Below are 21168 nucleotides of genomic sequence, written 5' to 3' on the forward strand. Positions count from 1 at the left end.
TGCTCGTCCACCTCCGCCACCTCGCATGGTACACATTTATCTTGTCTCCTTCAGCTCCCAACTGGGGCATCTCTCTTCATTTTAAGAGGAAACGTGTTTATCCATTTTTAGCCATTTTGACCATCATTGCAAGTAAAAGCCTGACAACACAAGACTCTTGGGGTCCCACCAGCCTTGAAGGCAATGGGACGAGGACCCCCAAACATACTGGGCTTCCCTGTCTTGTGAATTCTTAGGCTCCCAGCGATTTTAGGAGTCTGGTGTGCTTTTGGCTTTGAACAAGTACATCTTACGATCAACAGGATTCCTGCCCTGGCTTTCATGGGAGGCAGCAGTTGCCTCCTTGCTGCTGGAAAGCTCATTTGCTCCCACACAAAGCCCAGACCCTTAAACGGCTTTAAACGCCTGGACTTTGTGTTTTAACTCAGTACAAACCAGGCTCTGGCTGCAACTGTTGCTAACTGCACGGTTCCCCATCTGCCATTACTTTCTTGTACGGATTCAGTAATTAGCAATTAGGCATTTACTTTTTATTCCCCAGTAGCAGCAAAGTTCTAATTAGCCAGCTCGCAAACACAAGTTTCAAAGGTGCCTTTTAAGTCTGTTTTGCCTAAACTTTGACAAACTCTCCGCTGTCCTGGCTAGCTGCCAGGGCCCGCAGGCTGGAAATCATCAACTTCAGCATCGATCCGCATCCAGACTTTGAACACCAGGAACATAAAAGTCCCTAAATGCAGATGCTCGGGGGTAAGGTCAGCAGCCTGAAGATGCTGTCACCTCGTCCATGATTTCTCAGGCCATTTGAGCAGCATCTCAGACGTTTTCCATGTCTACATCGTTACTGCATGTGCTTTGAGTGGCTTGGCAGTATCAGGCTACAGGCTTACGCCGCTCCGAGGAAGAGAAAACACAGCCAGCCTTATTCAAGGAACAGCCACCACATAAGAAAGGCTAATTATAAAATTCCACAGGGCAGCAAGGCTGTTCTTTTGTTCGCCAGGAAAAAAAAGGAAGCTCTTTTTGTCCTTCATGATGGTCCTGCTGCCTAGTCACTCAGGGCCATGGGTGATGCTCATGGGAGAGTGGATTCTGGAGGGGTCAAGGCTGAGCAGGACCATTCCCATGTCCACTCAGCATCCGACACGCACCACGAGCAGCATCTGTCACAGCTTCCTATGGCAGCGGGGTGGATGGCATCTACAGCAGTCGGCACCAGATCTCTTTGATGGCAGTAGCTCAGTCGTGGGTGGAGGCTGGGGAAAACAAGGGGCTCACAAATCTGCAGACAACACAGAGCTTCCAGAATGATGATGATAATAAAAAAAAAATTTCCCTTTTCAATTAGCTGGGAGAATAAAGAGAGGAGAGAGAAAATCATTTGTACATACTGTGCCATTGTCGGGAAATATGTTGTTGATTTAGAAGAAGGGCCTGGCGCAATATAGAAATGTCAGAAACTACAACAAAAGCATTTTTGCTGGCTGGAGGAAAGGACAAGGCTGAGCTGTTCCTCAGAACACCGGTTGCTGTGGCGAGCCATTAGCCAGCTTATAATGAACGGCAGGTTTCCCCTGGTGATTGCTGAGCTAAATTACCAGGAATTTACAGGTTTCCTTCTCGCTGCTGCCTGTGCTTTGGGGAGCAGTGGCACCAAGGATGCTGCACCTGCAGCAGGATGGAGCATTCCCTCTTTCCACACCCTCCTCTGCTCCTCCAGCTGCTCCAGGACATGGGCAGTGGGGGGGGGACCCCACGATGGAGCGTTCCAGGAAAGGAGCTCTCACACCCCAGCCCAGCCAGCGTCCAGCAGCCTTAAGAGAAGGGAAAGACGTAAGCGCAGAGCAAGAACATCTCAGTTCCCCTGTCGTGGCACCCAGCCCTGCCTCGGTGCGGCTGGAGCTGTGGTCCTAGCACACCTCTGTGCTATTTGGTAACCCAGCTGCTAATTTTAATGTATTTTCTGGCAGCTGGTAAGGGCTGAAGGAAGAGTAGGGCTGAGGGAAGGGCAGCTGCAGCCCCCAGAGAGGCTCAGCATTGCCCTTGGCTGCTGCAAGCTGGAGCGCCGGGAGGGGTACCCATCCCCTCCCCAGACAAAATCACCTTTGTTCCTCCCAGTAATCTGCTTCCTGACCATCGTGCTGCAGAAACCACCCCAGCCAGGTGAGAAAGAGCAGCCCAAGGACACGGTGCTGACAGGCGGCTCTCCGGATGGCAGCTGACCCATGCCACAGGCTCTGGCTGTCAACCAGAGCTGCGGAGGAGCAGGCACGGACCGCAGGGGGGATGAGGGGATAGGAAACGGGGAGCTGGGTCCCCTCGGTCACCCAGGCTGGTCACAGCAAAGGCACTCGCTGTGCACCATCACCTTTAGGGTATCCTTGTAACTCCCTTTTCTGCGTCCCCTCTCACGGCATTGCCTGTCTGGGTGAAACCTCACCCTGCACTGGGCTCCCAGCGGTGGAATCCTATGGGACAACAGCCACTCATGTACGATGTGTCCGTATATAAGTCCATCTATAAGGAAGGACCAGACTTCCCCTGCTCCATGGCTGGCAGCACCGGGGAGTACAGGCAGCCTGCTTCTGCTGAAGTGTTGCTGCTGTTAGACAGGGCTGCTGCAGCCACAGATGAAGTGCTTTTAAACAATGCCCAGAAAGCTTGCGCCATGCCGAAGCTGTCCCCTTCATCAGCTCAATCCCAGGTGGCAGAGAGCAAATGGTTGGGAAGTGGTGACCTGTACAGGGACAGACAGACTGACGAGACAGACGGGGTGGACGTCACTGCCTGCCAGCGCAGAAACCCGCGTGGGATGGAGATGCCGCGTCCGAGCCTGACACTTAGAAATACAGAACAATTTGGGTTGAAATGGTTGGAAGGGACCTTTACAGGTTTGTCTAGTCCAGGCCGATCCAGAAAACCTCCCGGAGGGATGGATGGCATTTTTGGCTGCCACACAGCTGAGTGTGCACTAGGTGGCACGCATTTTCAGGAAGAAATGCTTGAGGCAGCTGGGAGAGGGGTTGGGGTTTGGCAGAGAGCAAAGTCCCACTGGTGCCAGCCCCAGTGGTTCTGGGGGCTCGGGGGGGCTGCAGGCGATGGGCACGGTGGGTGTAAGGCGGAGTGGGGCAGTGTGTCTGGTTCGGTGCTGATGGTGAGGTGAGGATGGCCAGAGCAGGCGAGACGAGTACGCGACTCAGAGGATACGGTGCCAGCGGTTTCTTGGCTGGATCTTGCAAAGGCAGGGATGGAGAGAGGCTTTTTACCAGGGTCTGTAGTGACAGGACAAGAAGCAGGGGTTTAAACTGAAAAAAAAGGGTAAATTTAGATTAGACATGAGGGAGAAGTGTTTTACGATGAGGGTGGCGAGGCGCCGGCACAGGCTGCCCAGAGCAGCTGTGGGTGCCCCATCCCTGGCAGTGCCCAAGGCCAGGCTGGACGGGGCTGGGAGCAGCCTGGGCTGGTGGAAGGGGCCCCTGCCTGTGTCAGGGCGTGGCACTAGGTGGTCTTTAATGTCCCTTCCAACCCAAACCATTCCTGATTCCATGATTTCCCTGGAGGAGGCAGGCAGTGGGGCACAGAGAGCTTAGCAGAGCTCCCGGGGCATCTCCCACCACCAGCAGGGACCAGGGACGTGTCCCTTTCATCAGCTCAATCCCAGATATCAGAGAGCAAGGTCACCCAGTGACAGCAAGATGCCCATAACCCACCCCACCTCTGCTTTGCCTAATCCATCACTGGCAGGGACCAGCGGCAGCTGCTGCAGAGGCAAATGAAACACAATTCCACCTATTCTCTTCTGCCTGCAGAGGAATTTCTTCCTAATTCCTCTCACTTTGGGTTTGTCCATTCAGGGAAATTAATCTGAAATTAAGTGGGCTGTGAATCCCGAGCACTGCAGCAACCCCAGCACAGTTTGGGCAGCTTTCTGAGGGGCTGGGCTGTTCCCCAGAGCACGAGGCTAACCCTGGCAGCTTAACAGAGCCTCAGCCAACAGGTTTTATATATGTTAGTGTAGGTCCTTGAGTCCGGTGGGATGGAGCAGCCTCGGAGAAATTAATTCACCAGCCTTCCAGCCTCACTGCAAGAAAAGAAACGGGGAGAAAACAAATATTTGACTGGTTATGCTGGTTTGTGGATGGCTCAGGCAGAAGGTGATCCTGTGCTGGAGGACCTGCTGCTTTGCGGAGTGATTTGGAGAGCATGCAGAGAAGGTTGGTTCAGTGCATAAGTACGGGAAATAGGGGATCCAGCTGAAAAAAAGCATAAGGGATTGTGTTAAATCCTGTGGATTGTTAGCTTAAAAATCATATCAAATATTTTTGCAGGCAGTAAGGACTATGAGGTCTGCATTCCTATAAATAGTAAACAGGGTCCTTAGGGAGAGCTGGACACTGAGATTCATGTTTCAAGCTCAGAGAGCATTGAGTATCTTTGTAGCCACCTTCCAAGGAAAGAGTTGAAGGAAATCCTGCAGCAGGGTCTGATGGGCTCAGCTGTTCGTCGTGCCCAGGGTTCATGTTGTATGTGGTGCCTTGGCTCTGCTAACCCCTTCCAGGGTTTTGGACCATCATGGCATATGGCTGTGGCTTTGACAAGTGAGGGAGAAGTATGAGAAAAGGGTGACTGAGGTCCAGCAAAGCACTTGTATCGCTGAGATGAGATTCTGTGCCTCACAGAGCCTTCCGTGTACCCTGCTGCAAGATGTCCTACCAGATCAGCTCATGAATCCCTGCTCAAAAATAATTCATAAAATATGATAATAATTAATAAGAAGAAAAGAAATCCAATGCACTTCTCGGCTCTTCCCACAGCTCAGCCACCACCTGGCTGGTGTTATCCCCATCGCACAGCCCTTACATCCTACAGAGGTTACACACAGTGCACCTCTGCTCTCCCATAACACAGCAGACTCCCTGCAGCCCTTATCTGTAACACCCTTCACACCCTGGAGCATCGTTCAAAGCCCTAACCCAGCTTCCCTCATCAGCCAGGACTCCCTGCTCCTCACTTGCAGTGTCTCTTCATCTTCCAGCCATGCTGTGTAGTTCTGCCAGGCTCAATATAATCTATTCTTCACCATCCTCCATCCTCCTTGAAACCTTTTTCTATTTAGGATCAGAGGATATTTGATGCCTATCCACCTGTGCAAGCACATGGATCAGAATCCGCTCCCCACACAGCTTTATAAAGCATAGCTATCTATTTTTCAGGCTTGTGTATATCGAGGTTGAAATGAAAAAAACCTTTGCATTTCTGTTTGGTTCCTAATTACAGCCACAGGACAGGAATTCTAAGCACTGGAGCTGCAGAGCACGAGTCTCCAGGCACTGGCCAGTTTTGCAGGAGCTGTGCCACTGGTAACAGTCCACAAAGGCCCCGTCCTCCTCCCAGGGAGCATCTCTGAAACTGAGATGTGTTTTGGGAGGCTTCCAGCAAGCACAGGGAGGCTGAAGCAGCCCTCACCCACCTGGTTCCCATCAGGGCCCCAGGCACCAAGCCTCGGAGCTAACTCTGCATCCCTCCTGTGAGCAGGGGAGCAGGGTGAGAAGTGGTATTTGCGGCAAAACTAGGGAGCAGTTGGGATTTGACTCCTGGCAGCAGTTTTGTGCCAGCGAGAGCGGCGGTGGCTGGGGGTGGCCATGCCCTGGCATCTGAGCCGGGCTGGGCTGTCCATCCACAGAGCAGCCCTGCAGCCCCCCAGCACGGTGATGCTGCTGGGGCCATTGCAAAGCAAATCCCTGCCTGGAGCTGGCAGGCGATGCTCCACGGCTGCCTGCTTGGGGCTGCTGTCAGGGCTCTGGCCATGGGGCTCCGTGCCCCAGCCTGGCTCGTGGCCAGCGGGGTCCTTGCAGCAGCAGCAGGGTGGGTGTCGAGGGGCTTTGCACTCCGGCTGGTCCCGGGGGGCAGCCAAATGGAATCTGAAAGTCATAGCCCCGTGGCCAGCGCTTCCCCGTTCTGCGGTTTCCTTGCCTTCTCCAGCTCAGCAAATCTGGGCGATCCGGACATAATTTCCCCGGTATGATGCGCTCATTTTCTTTCCTTGAAACCCTGCCCCTGCCCAGCGGCCAGGGATAAAAGGAGGGCATGGCCAGAGGGGCCGAGCATCGTGCAGAGAAGAGCCTCGCAGCCCCCCAGCTCCAGCCCCGCTCGTGGCTCCCTCAGTCCCCGCAGCACCATGAAGGTCCCCGCAGCCGCCCTGGTCGCCCTCCTCCTCGTGTCCGGCGTGGCCGCGTCTCCCCGGGGCTGGGCCAGCCATTGCTCGGGGACCCCCGTGGGACTCAGGCATGGGGCCAGGGGTCTCCGGGGGTGCCACCGCCAGGGAATATGACACAAGGGGGGAGATGGGAGATGGCAAATCCTTGGGGAGCCCCAAGTGCTGGCAGGGCCAGAGCCTGTACTGCAGCCCAGGGTCTCACCATGGTGTCCGTCTGTCCCTCTGCCCTCACAGATGGTGTCCCCACCGCCTGCTGCTGCTGCTGGTGATGCAGACAGAGGTGATGAGGCTCCACAGGACGGGTCATTGCTGGTAGATGAATCTGGGGGTGATGTGAGCACCCACTGCTGAGGGGGGCTCGGGAGGCGGTGACAGGGGCAGTGCCCCAAGGGGGGATGGGGACGAGGCTGGGGACACCCAGGTTGCTGCCGGCACGATCCGTTCAACTTATTTCAGTTAAATATTTATTGCTAAGAAAAAGGAAAATACAAAACTATTTTAAACTATATCCATATAATAACCAAAACCAAAAATAATTTCAGGTTGTTATATATATCTGGGCAGGGACTGGGAGAGCAGTTGGGTGTTGGGTTGCCCTTGGAGGATCTCAGCCTCTTCTTCCTCAGCCAAAGTGCCCAGAGTCCTGCTCAAGGGTCCCTGCGCCAGGGGGGCTGGGGGCTGGGTCAGCTGCCACGTCGAGCACCGCAAGGAGCAGGGAGGTGATGAGCACAACAAGCCCATGCCACGCTCCCTCCCTCTGTGCATCACAGCGCCTGTCCCCAGGGCCCCGATGGCTGTGCCTGTCCCCTGGGCTCCCTGTCCCCCCATGCACCCCTTGCCACTGCCCGTGCTGCTGTGGTTGCTGCACCCCCAGGACTCAGCACCGTTTGCCAGGATGGAGCAGCGCTGGTGGGTCCCACGGGAGTTGTAAATGCGAAAATTATTGCTTAGACAGACACATTACAGGCAGGCTATCCATCACATTTGGCAATGATTAGTACTTTGTGAGTATTCTGAACTCAAGTATATGGCCGTTTCATCCTCCTGGAAGAGAATAATCCATAGGCATTTGCATACGAGGCTGAACTGTGGGGAGATGCAGCTCCAGAGCGTTTGTACTGCAGCTGCAATGGTTATGTGCTCAGCACCAGGCATTTTCTGTAAGCAGAAAACTGACCCTGTATCAGCTCTGTAAGGATGAGTCCTGTGTATTTAACCCAGGAAGCAGAGTTTTAGAATATCCCTCCACGCCCATGGCCTAAGGTGGTTATATACGGTATTTTTGCTATAATTATTCAGTCCAAGCATAATGTACTTTATTTTTGTAAGCCTTTTGGAGCACCTCCGGAGCAGGTGTATTGTGGCATGTTGCAGGTGAACCTGTGCTGCTGGGTGTAAAGTCCGGGGAAGTTTAAAAAGTCATTTGATAAGGACTGGTGAATGCTTCCTCATTCTGAAAGGTGTTGCAAGTGGTTTTGGCTTCTGCTGCTGAAGCACCCACGCAGGGAAGGACCCAGGTGGGGTCCGACCCACCTCTAACACAGTAGGAAGAGGTAATCCACCTGCCTGCAAGGTGTTCCAGAATTCATGCAATCTCTAAATAAACACGTAGGTCTTGCAAGGGGTCTGGCCAAGGTGAAGCAGGCAGCTGGAAGGGAGCTGCGCTCTATCGCCAGAGGTATCTGCCGCACACGTGTTTTATTTAATGATTCTCAACCCGTGCTCAAACATGGCAGTAATCTCCAGGGGTTTGTTTTTGATTTACGTGAGTGTAAGTGAAACCAAAAATAACTGTCCTCAAGGCTGTAGCTGAGCATCTGATCAATCCCCGGGCGAATCCAGTTTGGGGGGTCGCAGCCCCCCAGCAGTCACACATCACCCCCACCAGGATGAGTCAGGGTGTAGAAAGCAGCTCCCCCAGATGACATCCAGAGGTGTTAAGCTTCATTAGAGGCTGCACCTCTAACGAGACGTAGGTGTCACAAGCCCTGCTGAACCATGGGGATAGAATTAACAATGCCGGGAGCGTACCTGTGTCCAATGTTTTTCAAAAAGGACCAAATTCTGTATCCTGGAGCCAAGATAGTGCAGAGCTGCAGGAGCAGACCCCAGTGCCACAGGTCCCAGGGAAACCCAGAGCCTGTATTCCACGCTGGAGCGGGATACACGCTGCTCCCTGCTCTGCTCTGCCTTGCTGCACGCAAAAATCCAAAAGTCGCAGTGGAGCAGTGGTGTGAGAGAGAAACCCATGGGGGAGAGGGCATGGGGGAGAGCAGGGGCTGGGTGTCAAGTGTTGACCATCGGCACCAACACCTCCCTCGTTGTGTGAGCGATGTTTTAACAAAAGGCATCAAAATAAATCTGCAAAGCTGAAAGGCAAGGAAGGGCAAGGCCACGCCAGCTCCTGCTCTTTGCTCCTAACCGTGTACCGTCGCTGCCAAGCGCACGGCTTACATTGCCGGTATTTTCGGTGGAGACATGGCAGCCTCCTGGTGCTCGGCTCCGTTTGCAGACCTCTGGAAGCCAGAAAGCTCCTTCTCTCTTCGTTTCTCTCCTTGACAGTAAAAATAGGTTTTAAAAAGTCCTTTAATCCAGCAGGCGATCTTCTTCTTCCATGGCTTATCCCAGCCCTGCCCGGCCACCCGCGGGCATCGCCTCTGCAGCCAAGCTTCCTTGCTGGGCCCGGGGGGTGCCCAGGCTTTGTGGGGCTGAAGGGGGACACGGCAGCGATGGGCACCCGCGTGTCCCCAGGTGCCTGGGTGATGGACTCCACGCCTGGCATGGCCCCGGGGTGGTGGGTCCCTGTGCTGCACAAGGGGTGACGCTGCCTCCAGGTGCCAGCAGCACCCTGGGACGTGGGGGAGCGCAGGGGGCATGGCTCTGCCCCCCACGCCGGGGGAAGCCTGGGGGGGACTCCAGGGGGGCACACGCAGCTCCGTGCCATCTCACACACTGGCTGCACACACTTAGAAACGCGCACACACAGTCACACACACACACCACCACCCCGATGCCCCCCCCCCGGCACCCCACAGTGACGGTGCCCCCCGGTGCCCTCCCCCCGGCACCCCACAGTGACGGTGCCCCCCGGTGCCCCCCCCCCGGCACCCCACAGTGACGGTGCCCCCCGGTGCCCACCCCCCGGCACCCCACAGTGACGGTGACCCCCGGTGCCCTCCCGGCACCCCACAGTGACGGTGCCCCTCCCGGCACCCCACAGTGACGGTGTCCCCCCCCGGCACCCCCCCCCCGAGGGGCGGTGCCCCGCCCCCGCCCCGCGCAGCCGAGGCCCCGCCCCCGGCACCGCCCGCCCCGCCCCCGCACTACATCCCCCAGGCGGCCGCGCGCGCGCACGCGCAGGGCCTCCCGCCGCCGCGGGCCGGGGAGCGGCAGCGCCGCCGCCGCCGGATTCGGGTGAGGGGCGCGCTGGGGCGGGGGGCGCGGGGCCGGGCCGGGCCGGGCCCCTTCCCTGTGGGGCGCGGGGCCCGGGCCGGCCGGCAGGGGCCTTTCCCGGCTACGAGCGGCCGGTACCGACGCACGGCCGCCGGGCGCAGCTCGCCCTGCCCGGGCCGCTCCAGTCCGCTCGGGGCAGCGGACGAGGTGCGGGGGGCGCGGGCCGGGCCTTCCCTGCGGGCCGGGGGGGGCCGGTGCCGCCCAGACGACCCCCCCGGTGCCTGCAGAGCCCGTGGTGGCGCCGGGGAGGGCGCTGGAGGTGGGAGGGGGACGGAGGGGGAGACGTGGTGGGGCTGCGGGACGCTCCGGGGCCGGGCTGACCCCCGCGGCCGGGTGGCCCCGGGCTTTGCCCTTCCCTGAGCCCGGCTGCAGGCGCGGGGGCCCCTCCCGGGGCGAGGCGAAGCCCTGGGGAGCCCCCCGGCCAGCCCCCCTCTAGCAAGGGGGCTTCTCACAGCGCCCGGCCTGCGGCGGTGCCGGGGGCCTGGGCCGGGGGCGCTGCGGGCCGCTGGGGGGTCCCCTCCCCCCCGGCTGTGCTCTGCACCCGTGCCGGCCCCCAGCCCCTCCGCGGAGCTCCACCGGGCGCTTTGTTCCGCCTCGGCTGCCGCCCGGGCTGTCACCTCCGAGGGGGTCCCACCCGAAGGCCGTCGGGGGTGGCAGGAGGCCGGGTTTGCAGCGCCTGGGCTTTATTTCTGCTCTTTTTTTGGCCGTCGAGGCAGCGTAGCCAGGGTGAGCAAAGGCTGGGAGAAGGCAGGAGTCTTCCCAGGGCAGACGGATCAGTGGGGTTGGGAGTTACTGCTGCCGCCTCTGTACTGCCCGGCCCTATCCTCCTCCCCACCCCCCCAGGTTGTTGCAGCCCCCGGTGCTGGGGGCTGGTGGACAGCACGATGCCTTTAGGTGCAAGTTACCTGGCCAGAGCATCAAACCCTGTTGCATCGCTGTGTTTGCAGCTGGGGTTGAGCTTGGCCCAGAGCTGCAGAGCAGATGATGATGATGGGGGGGGGGCGGGCCCTGGCTGGGTGGTTTGGGGTCAGGGTGGCACTGGGCACCTGTAATGCTGCTCCACTCGCATACCCTGCGTGGGGTCACAGGCTCACTGTAGCCCCACCACCTCCCCGTGCTCTCTGTGCTCCCCTAATCCTGTGTAATCTTGTCTCCTGGGCTCTTTGCAGCCCTCCCTGTCCAGTCTCTTATGTGGTGTTAGTGGTGATTAACAGATCCCTCCTGGGCACCTTCTTTTCTGAGCAACTTGCTAAAAAGACTTTGTTTTACCAGTCTGTTGACTTCTAATTTTTTTAATGCAGCCCGGCTCAAGGGTTCCTGAGGCCTTTTCTTTTCCAGGTACAAGCTAGCATACCACATAAACTTCTATCAGCACTGGCAATTTCAGTTTAGAAACTTAAAAAGGAACTTGGCATTTTTAGAAATCATCTCAGACCCATGAATTTTAAGATCCTGCATTTAAAGTGAAAGAAAATTCTGCTTTCTGAAAGTAGAACAGGTTTGAGAATTAAACATGTCTTTCAAATGCTTTAATTCCCACTTGCCCCTCCCCAGCTTTCTCACCACCGCTTGCTGGAGCTTGAGGAGCAGGCAGTGAATCTACTGGGAAACACAGCTGAAATGCACCCAGTTCTTCTCCTGTCCAAGTCCCCGATTAAAGCCACGTGGGCAAATGTTTGAGAGGTTCTGCTGAGGCATAAAGATCCAACCAAACAAATCCAAATTCAAGATCAGAGCCCATGTTACAAATTTCCAGCCAACCACCCTCCACTTAGGAGGTATATTTAAGTTTGTACCTCAAGTAGTCAGGGTTTTGTTTTCATTTGGGGCAAGATGGCCCATAGGATTTCTAATTGAAGCCAGGACTGTTTGCTGAATAAACCTAGCTTTTTAGGGCTTGGTATGACTTTTTAGCTTTTCAAGGCATTTTTAAAGATCAAGGTGAAGTCCATGGGATTTTAGCAAAGACGTGTAGCTGCTCCCTCTGGGCTGCTGATCCTTTCAGGACAGAGCCAGCGTGAAGGAGCTAGTGCAGCTGAACTGCTGCTGCTAGCATCCAAAATGTAGTGCTGGGGAAGTGGGCTGTGTAAGGCAGCCCAAGCCGCAGCCAGCCCTCTCTATACAGCTCTGCTAGCTGCATTCACAAACCCGTATTGCCTTGATGTAACACACACAGCAGCCCAAGGAGGGTAAGGCTGAAAACTGTATGAGCGGCTCTGCTATTGAATGTCTCTGCTTTAATATTTGTGTGCTGTTGAATTCCTGGAGAGGGACTACAACTTCAGGCTTTTTCTTTCTCTTGTTTGCCTTAACTCAGGGATTCGTGTAATTTTGGCTTACTGAAGCTCTCCTGCATTCCTCGCTTCCCAGTCCATGCAAGCAGCTGCTGGCTCGAGCAGCGTTCAACAGCGAGAACTGGCAGGAGGCTGAAATACGCCCCTTGCTCCTCCTTTGGACTAGCAGTCCCAGCACAGGAAATATTTTTCCATTCTGATGGGGAAGTGAATGTCGGAGCACGCGACACTCGCGTGCAGCCAGGCTGGGTACCTATGCGTGTGGTCCAGGACTCAAAGCATCGCTGCCATCCGAGGGGGTGAGCGATAGGCTTTGGTCACGCAGCTGTTCTAAGACACCATCCCAGTGCGTGCAAAGTGATATGTGAGGGAGGTGGCTTTTCCACTGGGATGCGCTTTTTTTTTTTTTCCCATTTCCTGCTGCCGTGTTTCAAAAAGGAAGGAAAACAAATGCTAACTCCCTCCAACAGCCTCCCTCTGCTTATGGCTGTAGGATGTACAGATGAATATTTGGCAACAGCAGCTTTGGGGGGGAAAGGTGTTGGTTCTCTCTTTGGGGTTCAGGGCACCTTGTGCAGGTGGGTAGGACAGAAAACCCTGCAGCCCTGCTTTGACTCATGCTAGCCTGAGCTGAGCGTGGTCATGCTGGTGGTCCCTGAGGTGTCGGTGTGAAATCTGCCATAAAAAGAACTGGCAGAGGCAGGTGTTGAGTTTGTCACCTCAGGTTTTAATTCACTGGTTTGAGCAGTAAAATAACTGTCCTTGGTGCATTAGGGAAGAGAGAATTGGGTGGAAAAGATTGGTTGCAGAGACCAGGGTCTTAGTGATCTGGAGCAGTTTGGCACCAACACTGGTTGATCTGGGGGTGTTCTGTAAAAATCTCAGAGCAGCTCATAAACTAATTTACAATGAATTCCTGGAGAAAGTGTTGCTTTCCTCTTATAAATGCAGACGTGTGGGCGTGTCTGTTCTTCGCTCGCTCTTTTTCTTTTTTTAAGCTAGCAAGCCACGCAAGCATGATGGATGGGATGCTCCATGGAGCGTGGGATCTTCCCCCATCCGGCAGGGATGTCATTCTCCGTGCAGATGGCATCCTCCAGTGGAAGCCACCCACTGCTGCTCTGCCTCTTGGGAGACCTGAACTTTTCCATTTGATGGGAAGGAAGCTCATAGCTCCCTGCTGAGTGCTGGGAGTTAAGCGAGCAATCAATGATGTGAGACCTTAGGAAGGAGAAGGCAACTTTATTTTAAAACAAAATGAATTTCACTTGTTCACAGTCATACCCGCTTCTCTCATGAGCACCAACACGGGGATCTCCAAGTGGTTGTCCAGCATTCGGGCACCGAGGCACATGTGTCCAGATGGTCTGGACAGGATTCCTTTAAATGACACAGCAGTGAAAGAATGCCAAATATCAGGCCTTTGGTGTCTCTGGGACAGCTTGGTGGCCACTTGATGGCTTTGGGTCTGCTTTTTGACATCCCTTGGCGGCTAAGAGTGGTGGCCTTTTGTCTCTGCATCCTGTCTCTGTGAGTAGTTAGGATTAAATTCACTGGCCTTTTTGTCTTTATGTGTATGTCTTAAGGCTCCTATGCCATTCTCTGTTCTTCCCCAAATCATCTTTTAATGGCTTGAGTCTTTCTTGATGCAGATTATCCCTTGTTTCAAGATGTTCCTTGTTTTCCCACCTGAAAATATGCAGCTAGGTGTGCTGGGATCTTGAGGACCTGCTAAATCGCTGCCCTTAGCACAGGCTGTTTATTCCACTCTGTGTTCCTCCTAGTGCTTCTGTACTCCTCATCCATTCTTCACTCAGACCACACTCAACGTCTGTATTACTGTGATGTGCAGACTGCGTAAAGAATTGTCTTTTGGCTTTGTCTGCATATATAACACTTCACAGGAGTCAAGGGACTGATCCTGGATCAAAACTGAATGGTCAGAAGCCTGAATGAAGCTGATAATGTAGCCCTGGAGCTCAGATCAGGGAGGAGTTCAGGACCCACATGTGTATGAAGTAATTCGTACAAGTGCTTGAGGAGCTCCAGCTCACAAGCTGGCAGCTCATAATGCTGCCAGGAGTGGCACTGAGTGTGGGTGGGGAGGGCTGCAGAGTGGCTGCTTGCCCTGGCACACTCCTGGCTAGTGAGCATCAGAACTCGGGTCAGGGCTTACTGATCTGCCTGGCGCAGATCAGCAGTGGCTCTGGGCTGGTTTTGTGTGGATCTGCAGCAACTCATGTGGTATTTGGTGCTGCAGACCATAGGAAGCAGAGTCTCTCAAAAGCATTTTTGCTCTAATTTAGCAAGAAAAGTTGCTAGCATTGGGAGGGAGTGGGTGGTGGTACCTCATTTGCCCTTGACCAGAGGGTTTTGAGGCCAGTCCACTTCTCTGTAGTCTCCTAAATGCATAGCAAGCATCTTCTGTGAAAGGCTGAGCTTGTTTCCCCCTCTTAAATGGCTCGTGTGATAGCGATGCAGGGTGGGGTGGATGTGGGGCATCGTTCTCAGCTCCTATGCTCTCTTTGTTTCTTGCTGCAGGTCCCCCAGAAGAAAATGGTTTAAGGCCAGCCAGCGCAGCTGCTGCTTCCCATCGCGGCGTCCCCAGACCTCAGGGAGGAACATGGCAGCAGCTCAGGGAGCAGGAAGCAGTTCAGCCGGGCCATCCGGACTTCCCAGTTCTGCCCCAGGGCACAGCAGCAATTCCACTTCCACGGCAGTGGCAGTGTGGGAATGGCAGGATGAATTTGGCAGGTGGAGGCCATACCGAGGGAATGTCTGCAGCTACATTGAACAGGTTTTTCAGGCCTCTCAGCAGAAGGGCCGACGTTCGGGGTCGGGACTTGTCAGCAGCATCCCTTTGGGACATGCAGACCCTGTCTTGGCCCCCTACGTCATCGACATCCCAAGTTTGACACAGTTCCGGCAGGATACAGGTAAGGGAGCTTCCCTACCCGTGCTGGGGTTTTGATGGGGCTGCTTGTGTGCTTGGAGATAAGTGGGGAATTGTGCTGTGTCGGAGAGCTCTAGAAAGCTCTGTTGTCTGCTGCCACTGCTGGGCAGTTTTCTGAGGGGTGGCGTGTCTGCTTCTCTCCCGGGGCTGTCTGCTGCCCAGCATGTTAGCACGTGAGAAAATCTATGTTGGCTGGCGTGAATCTGTGGGGCTGGGTGCAGGCATGCGGCCGTGATCTCTTAGGAAGCCCCATCGTAGGACCCCTGGAGCTCAGAGCTTGTGAGCCACAGCCCTCAGAGCTGGAAAACTTTCTTCCTGCCCCCACCCACATCCATTCAAGACCATTCATGTAAAAAGGCCTTTTTACAATTTAAACCCTCCCGTTTGAATCCCTTGTTCCCTCTGCAACTGGAGTGCCAGCTGCTTTACCTTGGCATGCCGCCCTGCGCAAGCTGCTTTGCGAAAGCCTGCAGCCCCCGCACAACGCCATAATGCTGCAGCGGAATATTCCCTGCACTTGTGCTACACGAGGCTGGCTTGCTTCCTCCCAGGGAGGGTTTGATAGCAGGATTGAAACCCAGTTTTCATTCTCATCTTGTCTCTCTTGGGGTCACTAAGGCTAGTAGCTCAGAATTTGCCAAGGTGACTCCTACCCTCTTTTGCTCCAGATGTGCTCAGCAGCTGTAGCTAGAAAGGGGGCAAGAGTGGAATGCATGCTTTTATCCTCTGGAAAATCCAGGGAGATCCCAGTTACACACCCTGAATGAATAGCTGCTTTGGACAATTCGCCATGCATCTGTTTCTCCTTCAGCAACATCTCTCCCATCACCCCAGGACGCAGTCAAGCATCACCCCAAGCTTTAGAGATGGGCAGTGTGCTGGTTCTTGCCAATCGAAGCAATAAGTGAGCAATATCTTGAATCAGCTGCAGGGTTGGGCAGTTCCTACAGGAAAAGAGAAGTGGTTGGAGCAAAAGCCAGTGGTCATCACAGCTGCATCCATGTTTTTATTCTGATTCAGTGACTTCAGGGTTAGCTTTTCTAGTGGTGTCCTGGCTGAGGAGCTTTCTTAGCCGAGTGCCTTGTCAGGTCTGCTCAGCATAACCTGTTTGAGCATCTGGAAGCCTTGCTGAGGTTGTGGCTTTGAGCAATACAGCATGGACCACCAGAGCTGGCACCAGTGGCCATTTTTTTCCTGTTTTCTTCACACCAAACTTCTAAAGGAGCCTTCCAGCCTCTTGCCTTGTGCTCCAACACATGGGCAGCAGCCCCAGGCTGTTCCTTCTCAGGAAATGACCCGATTTGGTGAGGGTGAGCAAAGTGCTTGTGGGAGGGTGGAAGATGTGTCCTAGTGTGAATGGGACATCCTCCTTCATGAGTGGAGCACCTCCCTTTGGAGGTCCTGTATCTCTTGTGAAAGATCGCAAAACACCTAGCTAATACAGTCCATCGCAGGGTGGTTCGGAGTGGGTTGTGTCTGGAGGACAGTCTGATACAATTTTGGAAAAGGTGTTGGCTAGCATGATCTTATCTTCCCTTGGGTGAGATCTGTGGTTGAGTTGTCAATAACAAAAAGGCTGATTCCACTTCACAGTGCTCCTGCAGTGTTTCCCACTGATCCGGAGGGATGCTGATCACAGTGGCCAGGTCTGAACGCCTCTCTCCACAAGTACCTGCGTGCTCTGCAACGTGACTATTGGAAATGCTCTCATATCCCCTTTTAATGGCCCAGTTCGAAGCAAAGCTTTTCCTCTCTGCAGGGCTTTCCCTTGAATGTGAGCCTTTCTGAGCAAGCAGCCAGCTGACCTTTGTCATGTGCTAGAGAAAAGAATCTCTGCAGGAAACATCCCCATGAAAAATCTTTAAACAGAGCAAAAAATAGGCTGTTGTATTCTGCTCATTAGCTATTAGACAGACAAATAGGCTCTTCAAAGGAAGCCAGGGAGAATAACAGGAAGCCAGTGTTAACGGGACCAGTATCCCCACCAACGGGAATGACAGCTGTGCAGGGGAATTGTGGGGGCAGGATTAGCTGTGAGCTTCAGCTGCTGGTTCAAGCAGATTAGCTGGGAGTGAATGCAAGGGAGCAGCAGGAGCTGTCCTCTCACCACAGCTGTTTGCCCACCCTGGAGAGGAATGCCAGTTTCCCTGCCAGCCTGGGGGAATGGGGATGTTTTCCAAGTGCATGGCTTTGGTCTTGTTATTGACTTCTAAAAGCTCTTCTCCCTGCTGCTCTTTGGGGGTGTTAATGCTGTCTTTAAAAGACAGGTTGCTTGCAAACTGCTCAAGTCCTCTCTGTGCTGCTTGTAGCTTCTGACCTGCCAACGGAGCAGGGGCAGGCTTGCTCATCTCCTCTGAGACGTGTTCCGCTGTGTGTTTCATGACACCTTGCTTTAGCCGTGTGTTCCCTGTGTTCTTCTCTTAAGTGTAGCGCATTTCTCACCATCTCACTTCCAGCTCAGTCTCGTACCTGCTCATCTGCTCAGGGGGTTACCCCTGATGTTGTCCACCTGTTGAGGCCATAGGTTTGTGTTTCTAAAACTTGGCAGGCACTGGATAGGAGCAGTCCATCACTAGAGTTTGCTTTTGGCTGTTTCATCTGCTTTCCCATGTAAGGTGTCGATTCCTGGCTGGGGAAGGCTGCTTTGGTTCTGCGGATACCTTCTGCCCTGACTTCTGCCAGAGGAAGGTCTTGTCCCACAGGAATCCCTGGGTTTTGTTGTTGAGTTTTCAGGGTTCAACCCCAGTTCTTAGAGGGGAGGTTGCTGTGTTTCCCTGGCTGCTAGTAGCTTCTTAGGTGTGCTGATGAGATGTCTGTTGGGTGGTCACTGGAGAGTGCTGCTCTGCGATAGGCAGACACTTGGTGCTGCTCTGGCTGCTGGAGCAGCAGGTTGGGAGCAAATGCTGGACCTTTCCTGGCTGTTCATCCCCTGCAGATGAACAGTCCCTAGCAGAAACACAAGTTGTACCATTCCTGCCTTTGAGAGAGCCTCAGCCTTTGTCTGCTCCAGAGCTCAGGTCTGTCTTTACTGATGTAGTTTCTGCAGTGACACGCAGGATGTGTCTGCACCCCAGCACAGGGTCTCGTTATGGTCTGACCACCGAAGCGCTGTGCAGAAACTACCAGCACCATTTACAAAGAAAGAAGCCTGAGAGTGTGATGGGAGCGGAGATGTGACTTCTGTGCTGTCAAGCACTGAGGTGGCAGTTAATGCCCTTATGGTTTGAGTCAAGTCCTGGTAGTTTCTGCAAGCCCAGCGCTGAGGGCTAGAGATAACGGCAGTGTGAGGCAGAGCTACTTGAGCCAGCATTCAGCCAGCCAGAGCCTGAGCACAGGTAGCATAGCAATTGGGTTTTGGCAGCGTGGAGTCCCACGTGGGCTGTCCTCCCTCTACCTTGGGGTGTGCTTGTTGGTCATAAAGCTTGCTTGGGTTGCCTGCCCCCCACGGAACCACCAGCAATATCCTGGGGAACTTCTCTGCAGGCTTTAGGTGTGGATACTTCTAAACACATGTGTTTTCACCTGGGGTCCTGGAGCATAGTGTCATAACTCTCATGACCTCTTTAGAGGCTTTGTTTTATCTTTTTCCTCCTGGTGCTGATCTTCTCTGAACAGCTCTGGTGTCATAATGACTTGCTGCACTCCTGTTCACCCCCACCTGCCTGCATCCCCAGACTTGTTTGCCCGGCAGCGTTTCCTCGCTTCTCTTTCTCGGTGCAGAGTGAGTGTTGCTGAGGATTTTCCCAGCAGCAGCAGATTTGAGCCTGCTTCAGGAACCTGTTTTTGCAGAGGCTGCACAGCTTCTGTCCTGTTGGGTGGCTTACCTCCCTCTCATTAGGCTTTTTCTTTTTTAAAGAAAGGAATAAAGTAACTAGGAGCGAAGTCATCCTGGAGCGCCAGGCTTCCAGGGGGTTCTGAGCTCCTGCTGTTGAGTGGCCGTGCAGGAGTAAGTGTCTGCTTTCATGTCTCTTCCTTTGCCTGAACGGCTGCTCTCTCCAGTTTCCAAATTACTTTGTTGTCTTCTCCTCTCTAGTCTTATTATGTCTCCCAGCAGTCAGGAGCCTGGAGAAGCTGGCCCTGTCTTGTCCCCTCTCCAAAGTCAAGTCACCTGGTCCTCCTAGAGCAAAATTGCCCAGCCCTTTGTGTAGCCAAGTGCATGTTCAACCCCTTAAGCTCTATGGCAAAGCACTTCCCGATGGTGTCCTGTCTCTATAGTTACTCTTGTTGTCAAGGCTGTGGGAGTGGTGGGGGTTTTTTTACTTTTTTTTTTTTGTCAGGAAGGCATATGTGATTGCTGTGCCTTTGTGCTTGGGTGTGTCTGTCTCTGCATCTTTTCTCCTTCCCTCCTTTCCCACCCTTCCTCCCAGCAGCTTTTGAACCTGCTGCCAGCCCACAATCAGATTTGGCAGAGGGACAGGGATCTAGGGGGTATTGCATTTCTCTAAGCTTCATGAGCAAACCCAGCCCTGTCAGGAAGAGAAAGTCTGGTGGTGCCCCTGTTGGGGGAGAAGTGAGGAAGGCCACCCTGATGTAGATGCCGTGTATCTGTGCAGAAACATATCCCTGAGACAATGTGCCCCTCAATTCTTTGCTCACAAAATGATTTTATTTATTTCCCCTCCCTCTCCCCACATAGGGACGATGCGGGCTGTCCGCAGGCACCTCTTCCCCGGGGACTCTGCTGCCGGGCAGGGCATCATCTGGGAGTGGCAGAACGATGAAGGCGGGTGGTCCCCCTATGAGATGAACGTCTGCGTGTTCCTGGAGCAAGCCCGTGCCACGAATCACCAGCGAGTAGATCTCGGACCCTTGGGCTACAACTACGAAGTTGACTTCGTGGCTCAAGTCCAGACCAACAAGACCACGAGGTTCCGCCGCAGCGTTCAGAGGCGCTTGGACGCCCCGTACCCAGTGACGGCCTCCCCGGCACCCCTTCACACGGGGGTAGCTTGTTCTTGCCAGCAGTGCTGGCTAAACAGTGGGACTGGTCCCATCACCACACGCTACCGCCACTCCATGATAAACTTTCCCAACTCTTCCACTACTCACCAGGTTTCCAGTAGGACAGCGTCAGTCAGTTCTTCCAGCGTTGGCTTTGTGCCCTATAACAAACCGACTTTGTCTGGAGCAAGGTCAACACCGAGACTCAATGCACAGAGCACCTGGGCTTTGCCTCAAGCTGGGGGTCCCAGCACAGGACTGTCTGCATCTAACGGAGTCAGGTACAGACCCTAATTCATCTTTAATTACTATACATGTGTCCAAGAGACCTGCTGTGCTCAGGTCTTCATTATCTAGGAGCTTCTCTGTCCCGGAGGACTTCACAAGAGTCTTTTCTAGAAGGAGAGAGAAGCTTGTGCCTCTGTGTCCAGTACAGTGGATGAAAAGGCTTCTCCTCTGCTTCCCCTTCTTTGCTCCTGCTTGAAATATAGTCCCTGTCTACTAGTCTCCCTGAACTACTGGAGAAAGGAATCAGGTTGAGATTTTGCAGGTCTGAGAAAGTCAATAGTGATTGCTTTTATTTCAAGTTACACTTAAAACCAGCTTTGAGGGGGACTGAGTGAATGAAAAGGGGACTTAAGAACACCCTTATGTACTTCGAAGTATGCAGTAAACAGGGGAAAGCTGCTCTGTGTCAGAGCTCTTCCACTTCAAGGAAGCACCACAGGACTCGGCTGCATGTGGCTGAGACCTCGTGAATTCTCTGACAAAGTCGAGAAGTCTGTGATGGATGTTTTTAAGGTCAACGAGCACAAAAAAATGCCGAAACCCAAAGATGTAGATCAAGGGTTTTTTAAATCCATTTTGAAGATGTTTAGAAAACCAAATCAGTAACTTACTTTTCCCTTCCTTTGATTCCTTCAACCATATTGATCCCTTTCTCTCTGAGATCAGTGGGGTGACACTGGCAATTTGAGTAGCGTCTAGACTATTTGTCAGGCTAAATGCTGGTGCAGAGTTGAGATGCCACTGGATAATCACGGAAGAGGTTCATTTTGCACATCCCGTGGGGCTTCGCAGTTGTGATGCTGGGGAACTGCAAGCATAAGTAGGACTGTAAGTGACAAGCCTTGCCTTGTGAGGGTTTTGCTATATCCTTTCCCTTCATCTTTTTTCAGTGACCTTCTCCTGAGCAGGTGCTTGGGCTGGCTCTGGCTCTCTGCAGGGAGCTAGTTACTTTGAAGGAAGGACTGGCAGTTTTTGCGGTGCTAGCTGAGGTCTAGTGTTCCTCAGTTTTTTGAGCTGTCACCCTT

General features: G+C 53.9%; 1 protein-coding gene across 4 annotated transcripts in view; it reads left to right on the forward strand.

Moving 5' to 3' along the window:
* Nucleotides 1–9585: 9585 nt before the first annotated feature.
* The window catches only part of DTX2 (deltex E3 ubiquitin ligase 2), a 39329-nt gene continuing 27746 nt past the window's right edge, over nt 9586–21168 (forward strand). For all 4 annotated transcript variants that reach the window (XM_037375022.1, XM_037375023.1, XM_037375024.1 and 1 more), the window contains exons 1-3: nt 9586–9628; nt 14503–14897; nt 19551–20136. In XM_037375022.1, the coding sequence (XP_037230919.1) occupies nt 14585–14897; nt 19551–20136 (899 nt within the window). In that variant the 5' untranslated portion in view covers nt 9586–9628; nt 14503–14584. The remainder of the gene's footprint in view (nt 9629–14502; nt 14898–19550; nt 20137–21168) is intronic.

This window comes from Falco rusticolus, chromosome 1, assembly GCF_015220075.1.
Source record: "Falco rusticolus isolate bFalRus1 chromosome 1, bFalRus1.pri, whole genome shotgun sequence".
Lineage (NCBI taxonomy): Eukaryota > Metazoa > Chordata > Aves > Falconiformes > Falconidae > Falco > Falco rusticolus.